Here is a 9,693-nt window from a genome sequence, read left to right as displayed (position 1 = left end):
ATGCGAACATAGGATTATGTATTCGATATACATGATTAGTGGTGTGAATTTAACCATCTTGCATCGCCCTATGTAATCTTGATAGATAACTTGTTTCTCAACCATTATGTTTTCAAATTCTATAGACATATAGGGTCTAAGCATAATGGGTGTCTGTTTACCTTCTATCTTAATTGTGGATGTGTAGCAGTGTAGTGCACGTATAACGACAGTTAGCGTGTATCAGTTTCGTGTTATCTGATTGGTTATCAACCATCACATATGGATAAGGCATAACTCTGAATGAAGTGTATAATGAAGTTAGAATCCCATGTTTTATTCTCATAAGCAATCCAGTTAATCACTTAGTTATAATTAGACTTAATTAGTTAATTTAGATAAAACCAACCAACTTGTTAATTGTCCGAGCATTGAATAATAATCATACATTGGTGCATAAGTGCGTAATTCTGAATACACCAGTCTCTGTGGGAACGAACTTAATTTGATTCTTTACTACTTGTGACCACGTACGCTTGCGTGATTTTGTACGAACAAGTTTTTGGCGTCGCTGCTAGGGACTCGGTGTTATATTTTAGTTTATGTGCTTGTCATCAGTGGTCGTTAAGGTTCAGTGACTTGGATTCTTTTCTCACTTTTATTTCATTGTGTGTGTTTCAGGTACTTGAGCGACGTGTATGCGAACACGTTCTCAGGCCCGTAAAGAAGCATTGGCAAAGGCAGAAACGATAGTGAGCACTACAATGGGCGACCAACCACCAGTACCACCAGTGGCGAATGATACTAAGGCTCTTAAGGCTTTCTCTGAGCCTAAAATCAATGACATTCAGTCGAGCATTATCAGGCCAGCAATTCAGGCCACCACTTTCGAAATCAGACCGAGCACTATTCAGATGGTACAGAACTCGGTGCAATTTGGGGGTTCTCCGACTGAGGATCCTAATACGCATATTCGGGACTTCATTGAGATCTGCGACACTTTCAAGTTCAATGGTGTTACTGACGATGCCATCAAATTGAGGTTGTTCCCATTCTCTCTGAGGGATAAAGCTAAAGGATGGTTGCATTCTCTTCCTGCAGGATCTATTACAACATGAGAGGATCTGGCTCAGAAATTTCTCGCTAAGTTCTTCCCTATGGCCAAAACAGCTGCGATCAGGAATGCTATCACTCAATTCTCTCAGTTGTCTGGTGAAACTTTATGTGAAGCTTGGGAACGCTACAAGGAGATGCTTCGAAAGTGCCCACATCATGGGATGCCTGATTGGATGGTGATTAATTGCTTTTATAATGGCTTGGGTCCTCAATCGAGGCCAATGCTAGATGCAGCATCAGGTGGAGCTCTATGGGCTAAGAGCTATGATGAGGCTTATGAGTTGATCGAGATGATGTCCGCGAACGAATATCAGAATCCTACTCAGCGTCTTCATCAGGGCAATGCAGCAGAGATTCTGGATGTTGATGGTACTTCAGCCATAGCCGCTCAGCTTAAGGCTCTTACTATGAAGGTGGATTTTTTGGCAAATCTAGGAAATCAGCAGCCACCTTCAGTCTGCGAACTCTGTGCTGGTGCACATTCTTCGGATCAGTGTGCTATATCTAGTGAATCCGCTCAGTTTGTGAGCAACTTCCAGAGGTCTCAACAGCTAGCTCCTGCCACTTATCATCCCAATAATCGATATCATCCGAATTTCAATTAGAGCAATAATCAGAACTACATGCCACAACAGCAGCAACAGTTTCAGTAGCAAGGAGCTAGACCTTTCAACCCTTCTGGTTTTCAACAACAGTTTGCACCGAAGCAGCAATTCCATCCACCTGGATTCCAGCAACAAAATCATGGGGTGGCTGGACAGTCTTCCAATGAAAGATCTGAATTGGAAGAATTGAGGTTAATGTTTAAAAGTCAAGCGGTGTCAATCAAGACTTTGGAGAATCAGATTGGGCAAACTGCTAATGCGTTGCTTAATAGACCATAAGGAACTCTTCCTAGTGATATTGAGGCCAATCCAGGCAAGAAGGAAGTGAAGGAACAGGTACAGGCTGTCACCTTGAGGTCCGGAAAGGTTACGAAGGAAAAAGAATCAGCAACAGAGCGAAACAAGGAAGAGAGTGATCAACAGGTTGACACACCCGTGCTCTCATCTAAGTCTGATAGTGGAAAAACTGTTGTTGAAGCTGACAAGAATAAAATCAACGAGGAAGCAAGCAAGGATTCAGCCGAGAAGTCTAGCCCGAAAGCTGATATTGGGGTCAAGCAAGTATATCCACCTCCACCTTTTCCGAAGAGACTTCAGAAGCATAAGCTCGACAAACAATTCTCTAAATTTTTAGAGGTTTTCAAGAAACTACAAATCAACATACCTTTTGCGGAAGCTCTAGAACAAATGCCGAGTTATGCTAAATTCATGAAAGGTATTCTTTCTCGGAAACTTAAACTTGAGGAATTGGAGACTGTAGCTTTGACCGAGGAGTGCAGCGCGGTGTTGCAGCAGAAATTGCCTCCGAAGCTGAAAGATCCGGGAAGTTTCACAATACCGTGTACCCTTGGACCATTGTCATTCGACAAGTGTTTATATGACTTGGGAGCTAGCATTAATCCGATGCCATTATCTGTCTTCAAGAAACTTGGTCTGCCAGAGCCGAAACCTACAAACATGTACTTACAACTGGCTGATCGGTCCATCACATACCCGAGAGGTATAGTGGAAGACGTCTTGGTTAAAGTGGATAAGCTCATCTTCCCTGCTGATTTTGTCATTCTAGACTTCGAGGAGGATAAGAAGATTCCCATTATCTTGGGAAGGCCTTTCTTAGCTACAGGCCAAACTTTGATCGATGTGCAAAAAGGAGAGCTTACAATGGGAGTTCAAGATCAGAGTGTCACTTTTAAGGTGTTCAACACAATGAAATTTCCAACCGACGAAGAAGAATGCTTTAAGGTGGAGCCACTAGAAGCTGTTGAATATTCTGAGATGGAGCAAAAGCTAAGGCCAGGTACCTTAGAGAGAGTCATATCACGGGATTCTGATTTCGAAGATGAAGGAGGAGCAGAGCTTAAGAATTTTAAGGAGCGTCTTAAACCATCTATTGAAGAAGCTCCCAATCTCGAACTCAAACTACCACCGGATCTCTTAAGTGATGTGTAGTTTAGAAGGTTGTCACGGCGCATAGATGACATGCATGACATTCACCGCCGTTTTGCAGAGGATTTGACTCATGCTCTTGGGAGTGCTTTTCGAGCCATTGGTGTGGAGGTTGATTGGCCAGTGTTTGGAGATGGCATGGTATATTCGCCACCTGATCCTCCACCCGATGCGGGTGAGGCGAGCGATCGCTCGGACTCTATCTAGGTACATTCGATCCTTTTTATCACCTTCAATGAGGACATTGAATATTTTAAGTTTGGGGGTGGTAATCTAAGGACTAGTAGTAGAGTGTGTTCATATAGATTGCATGATGCATATAGTTTAAAGTATTATCTATCTCATATAGTTCATGTTAGTAGTTTTTTTTATATATATATGCTTGTGTTTGGTATGTGTTAGTAGTTTTATATAGTTGCATTTGCATGAATCTTGAAGTTGTTTTTCAAGTTGATGTCCAATGATGAGTTTATGTTCATAATTTCTTGGCTAGTAGTCTTGATCATACCTTGTTACTTGGAAACTGCTTGTGTGAAAATTGTAATTACACTTATGCTCTAGAGATAAGACTTAGACTAACTTATTTCTTGAGTCCTTGCGTTGAGTCGGGCGTAGAGTTAGGATTATTCCCTTTTTGAACTTAGAGTGTGTAAATCTTAAGTTTGGGGGAGTTAAGGGATGAATATGCCTTTCTAAAAAAAAGAAAAAAAAAGAGAATAAAAATTATCAAGTACACCTTTGAGATCAATGGGTAGAATACAATGCCATGTGAAAGGGACGATCCATGTACTTGTGCTGGTATTAAGTGCAAATGTATCAGAATAAGCAATTTCTTGGTGACCTTTCACAACCTTTGATTACTGGAGAATTACTTGATTAAAAAATATAGAATAAGCGAAGTCGAATGGTCGTGACTCACTTGCAATGAGAAGCGTCCCAACCTTAGACTTAGCAAGAAAAAGAAAAAAAAATAGAAAAAAATAGGAGAGGCATGGGAATTCTTTGGTGACCCTAAATTGTAGTTGACTCTTTAGTAAATAAGTGTTTAAATCTTATTCTGATTAACGGCTCATAGTGAGGACTCTGTTGAAGTTTGATGGACTTTGTTTTGTTTCACTAGAGTATCACACACGATGCACTTCACACTTGTAATGGAAGAGAACATGGTGAATGTGTGAAAGAGATGAATGCCGAGAATGTTGCATATTCTGAGGATTCTATGTTAACAAGGATTACACTTCATGATTCGCTTAGATGTAGGCATTTAGTTGCATTCATGCATTTCATTGTTAGTATTTGTGCGTGTGTCTATGCTTGAGGACAAGCATCGGTTTAAGTTTGGGGGGTGTGATAAGTGGATTTTATATCCACTTGGAAGCCTTCGTTTCGGCTTAAATCGATGATCTGACCTCAAGCTTTTGATGTTTTTGATATGTTTTAGTGTGATGTTGTGTAGGTTTCTTGGAAGGAGGACAAAGAGGAGAATCATAGCTTTCATTGAAAAAAACGGCGAAGCAATCGGATGCACGAGGAGAGAGTTCTGGGCAAAGAAGTGTCGGGTGCACGTTCTGCCATTGTGAGGCCCCCGCCTGAGATGTGAGGCCCCCGCCTCACACTGTGGGCGGGATTTTTGGCCCGTTTTGACCGTTTCTGATCCGTTTGAAGGCCCGTTCACTGGGGAAGTGCAAGAAAGACTTGGGGGACTAAAAACATAACCTAGAAACATTCTAAGGAGCACATGACAGCTACGGAGAAGATCGAGATCGAATTTCATAGTTTTTACTTTTGTAATTCTTCGAAGTAGGCGTAACTTTGGATCCTCATTCGGATTTGTTTCGCAACTCTTATTTTACTGTTTTGATATTGTTTAGACTATTCAGTACCATGTTTACTCTTATTCCCATGATGATGAGAAGTTCGATTATGAACTAATCATTATCGTGGGATTCTAGCGGATTTATACATGGATTTCAGTAGTTGATTTGCCATAATTAATTGTGTGATGAATGTTTGATTTCTTCGTATTGGTTGTGCTTATTCGTCTTGGATGCGTAGCTAACATCCTAGATTGTTTGTTAATCTTTATTCAAGCGACAGTGGATATATTGATTTAGAACTTGCCATGCGAACATAGGATTATGTATTCGATATACATGATTGGTGGTGTGAATTTAACCATCTTGCCTCGCCCTATGTAATCTTGATAGATAACTTATTCCTCAACCATTATGTTTTCAAATTCTATAGACATATAGGGTCTAAGCATAATGGGTGTCTGTTTACCTTCTATCTTAATTGTGGATGTGTAGCAGTGTAGTGCACGTATAACGACAGTAAGCGTGTATCAGTTTCATGTTATCTGATTGGTTATCAACCATCACATATCGATAAGGCATAACTCTGAATGAAGTGTATAATGAAGTTAGAATCCCATGTTTTATTCTCATAAGTAATCCAGTTAATCACTTAGTTATAATTAGACTTAATTAGTTAATTTAGATAAAACCAACCAACTTGTTAATTGTCCGAGCATTGAATAATAATCATACATTGGTGCATAAGTGCGTAATTCTGAATACACCAGTCTCTATGGGAACGAACTTAATTTGATTCTTTACTACTTGTGATTATGTACGCTTGCGTGATTTTGTGCGAACACTTCTTCTCATAGCTTCACCCAGTTGAATAACTCTTGGTTGATTGCATCATTGTTGTATCCTAAGATTCTGGTTCCAGCTATAGTCTCCATAACTGAGCTATTTTTCTTCATTTTAACTTCTAAACCATCATCTTGAACAAATTTAGGAACATATTCTACATTAGACTTTATTCCATAAAATCTTCTTTTCTCTTCAATAGTCTTGTGAAGCAGATGAGACCATCTCTGGGTTACTTCATTTTTCACCTTAAACATATAGTTAATATGTTCAAGTTCTCTCAGATCTTTCATCAGTAAATTAGACTTTTCCACTGTGGAGAAAGATTGCCATCTTCTCCTTGTCACCTGTACCATCATGGGTATCTATCAGAATTTGTGTTGATTCTACTTTGTCAAGATCATTATGAGTAACAACCTCTCCAACTTTGTCAGTCTAAGGATATGGATCTCTGAAAGTGGTTGCTGAAATTGTTTCAAATTTTTCTTTCCAATGACCAAGTCTAGTTGTGTCATAAGCTTCTTTGCCTCTAGTTCCTTGAAATCTCATCTTTGTCAGCATAGAGCTTTGTTTGTACAGACTTGTTCCAAGGCTTCCAAACAAGCTTTTCTTCTTCTGATCTTGTAATTTGTCAGAGCTTGATTTTAACCATGAAGCTTTTCGCTCAACTAACTCTGATTGGTCAGATTTTGCTTTTTCACCTTGAGTCTTAACTTGAGCAGTGTCAGAGGTTAACTTCAGATCAGAGTTTAAATTCACAATTAAATCTGATGACTTTTTCTGTCTTATCAGATTAGTAATTTCTTCTTCTCTTTCACCATCATCACATACATTTGACAATATCTGAGTGAGATGATCGGTCAGTACCTTCTTTTCAGGTGCCACTTTAGATGTCAGCTTGATGATGGAAGTCTTCTTTTGAGCAGGAACACCATCAACAACTTGTTTTCCCTTGCTCTTTGACTCAGTCTCAGATTTTGCCTGAGATCTTGTTCTGGGTCTGTTGATTTCTGAGCTGTCCATTTCTCTGATCACAATTCCCTTCTCCTTTGGTCTGGATTGCTTCTGTATAGTATCAGAGATTGACTTCTCCTTTTCAGACATTGACTTGCTGACCTTCATCTTCTCAGCAGCCAATCTATCTTCTTCTTGTCTGATGGCTTCAATATTAACACCTGGATTTTCTCTTTCATGAATCTTCGTAGCAACAGCTTCATCAATTAACTGAAGAGATGGAGATTTGTAGAACAGAGTAGTTTCTCTTCCTTTATATCTAAGAGTTTGACAAAACTTCTGAGATTCTGGATTTCCAGCTTCAATTAATTTATCTGATTTAGAGGTCAGTTGTTCTCCTTGTTGTTCAATCATAGAGTCAATCACAGTCAGCTCCTTTGATTTTCTGATTGTTTCAGATTTTCCACCCTCATTACTCCCTTCAGCATAAACAGATTTTTCTTTATTTCTGATTTGCAAAACCATCTGCTTTTCAGTATTTCCAGCTCCAGCTCCTTTTCCATCCTTATCATCATCTGGCTTCTTCTTGTGCAGATGTTGATCAATAGAGCATTTGTATTTTGGAACTTTCTCCCCCTTTTTGACATCAGCAGAGGTAAGAAGAGCAACTAACTGTGCAACAGAAGAGCTGAGTTCAGATAAAGTGCTGAGCATAGAAGTTTGAGTAGCCTCAATACCAGCAACTCTGGTCTCCAGAGAAGGAGGCACATATCTGCACATACCTTGATAGTATTGAACTGTACAGACCTTGACTTTGGCAAGAGGTCTAGAGGACTCAGATGATGGAGGCTGTGTTGTAGGATGAGGAGGTTCAGAGACTTGAGCTGGAATTTGTACAGAAGTGGCCTCTTCAGCATCATCATCATCAACAACTGAGATGCTCAGAGTATGAGAGGGAAGAGCTTCTGTAGCTGCATCAGAATTTGCAGCACAAGAGATCTCCTGAACAGGAGTTGCAGCCTTTTCATTAGTCTGAATCAGAGATGCCTGATTCACTGGCAGAGGAATATGCGAATCTTCAGCTGGAATCAGAGATTCCTGATCTATGAGTGGTGTTTCCTCTGAAAGATCATCTGATTTAACCTGCACATCAGGATTATTCTCTGACATGGGAATGTTAGTTTCAGCAGAAGGCATACCAAGAGAAACTGCAGAAGTGGGTTCAATCAGCACAGGATCCTCTGACTAAGGAATTGGATCAGAGAATGGTATCAAGGCAAGGTGCCTGGTCTCTAGCTCAGCTGGAGGATCCAAGGTGAGATCTGTGATGGAGGTTGGCTTGACTTTCTTCCTTGGTTGTTTAACTGGTGGAGGAGATGGAGGGTGTGGTGCATCTTCATCAGAATCTGAAATAGGTTGAAGAAATTTCCTCTTTCTTCTTGGAGGTGATGACGAAGATGTTGTAGGTGAGGTTTTAGACGATCTCAGAGTCCTCTTGGGAGAAGGCAAGTCAGATTTTACAACTGGCCCTTTTTGGGAAGGACCAGAGGATGATGAAACCTGGGGTTTAGAAGTGGATGGGTGAGGTTGGTGTCATTAGAGAATAGGGAGTTGTATTTATCAGGAAAAGCTAGTTTTAGCTTGTCCTGCACAGTGACAGGAATAGCAAAAACAGGAAGTGGAGATTTCTTACTATCCTTTTTAATCAAATCAGTAAATGCTCTTTTAGTGATTTTAAAAGGAAGCTCAGTGTCAGTCTCAGGTAGAGGGACATTAGGAAAACAATAAGGGAAGATCAATTGACAGAATCTAGCATAATATATGACATGCATATTCTCTTTTCTCCTATCACCAATTAATCTCAAAATAGATGCAGCAATATCAAATTTGAGATTGTGAATCATAGAATACCCAATTTGATGACTGAGGATTGGGATTGCATCAAAATTGCTGCATTTATTCTCGAAAGCTCTTGTGATGCAGTCATAGAAAAAACTCCATTCCTTGCAAAGATGTGGACATTTGAGATCTCCCATCAGATCAGTATTTCCAGTTTATCTAAAGAAAATCATCATGTCCCTCAGAGTTTGAGTAGACACTGAAGCATTGAACTTGGTATGTGTTAGGTCCTGAAACGATTGTAGAAAGGGGGGGGGGGGTTGAATACAATCGTCACTAAAAATCGCGGCGGAATAATCTGATTTGAATTAAACTTGTTAATCAGATTTTAATTAATTAATATAACAATGTCTTAAGTCGTTATATAATTAATATGGTTCGTTTTAATGTCCACTATAGTTCATAGAATAAATTTGACAGGATGTATTCTAGTTTAGTGATTAAAACAACCGAGTGATCAAAGCACAGAAAATTGTGGACATAACGAATAGCAAGTTACTAACAACTTGAAAGTTTACAATGCAATGAACACTTTACAAATGAAGAAGTGAGGCCATATTTATAGGCAAATCACTTTGATCTAGGTATGACAAAGAAAGGAATGACATTACAAAGCAAAGTCATGCCAAACACTAAGAAGGAATGACATTATAACACAAAGCCATGCTAAACAAAGGGAAGGAATGACTTTTTATGAGAAAGCCATACTGAAAAACTCGGTATGACTTAATCAGACTTGGCCTTCAAGTGTCATTCGGTACGACATACGCAACCAAAGCCATATGAGTCCATTCGGTATGACTTTCCAAAGTCATACACACATAACTCGTGTGACAGAAGGAAAGCCTGCCAAATAGACACGGTATGACTTTGTTGAATAAAGTCATACCGAAATCATAAGTCAGCTGGAAGAGCACGGTATGACTTTGTTTAGTAAAGTCATACCGAGCTATAATTGTATATAAAACAAATTTATTATATATATATATAAATATTCAATAATTACTCAATTAATTATATTAATCATATAAATTCAT

At 39.3% G+C, this 9,693-nt stretch overlaps 1 protein-coding gene and 1 non-coding gene across 2 annotated transcripts; one reads left to right on the top strand and one right to left on the bottom strand.

Moving 5' to 3' along the window:
- Positions 1–1,151: 1,151 nt before the first annotated feature.
- LOC135152511 (small nucleolar RNA R71) lies at positions 1,152–1,258 on the bottom strand. Its single transcript, XR_010291686.1, has one exon. It is a non-coding gene; the product is annotated as a small nucleolar RNA R71 (small nucleolar RNA).
- Positions 1,259–1,316: 58 nt separating this feature from the next.
- Positions 1,317–3,149, top strand: LOC135152174 (uncharacterized). Its single transcript, XM_064092008.1, has 3 exons — positions 1,317–1,636; positions 2,159–2,756; positions 2,895–3,149. Exons 1-3 carry the CDS (start codon positions 1,317–1,319, stop codon positions 3,147–3,149), a joined length of 1,173 nt encoding a protein of 390 aa, XP_063948078.1.
- The last annotated feature ends 6,544 nt before the right edge of the window (positions 3,150–9,693 follow it).

Source organism: Daucus carota, chromosome 4 (genome assembly GCF_001625215.2).
Source record: "Daucus carota subsp. sativus chromosome 4, DH1 v3.0, whole genome shotgun sequence".
NCBI lineage: Eukaryota > Viridiplantae > Streptophyta > Magnoliopsida > Apiales > Apiaceae > Daucus > Daucus carota.
This window is presented reverse-complemented; position numbering and strand designations above follow the sequence as displayed.

What these genes read in the sequence shown, in the direction of transcription:
- LOC135152174 (XM_064092008.1), top strand. Translation starts at nt 1,317, where the DNA reads ATGCTAGATGCAGCATCAGGTGGAGCTCTATGGGCTAAGAGCTATGAT. An exon ending in TTTGTGAGCAACTTCCAGAG is followed by an intron (nt 1,637 to 2,158) that starts GTCTCAACAGCT and finishes TAAGTCTGATAG; the next exon opens with TGGAAAAACTGTTGTTGAAG. An exon ending in TCATCTTCCCTGCTGATTTT is followed by an intron (nt 2,757 to 2,894) that starts GTCATTCTAGAC and finishes GTCACTTTTAAG; the next exon opens with GTGTTCAACACAATGAAATT.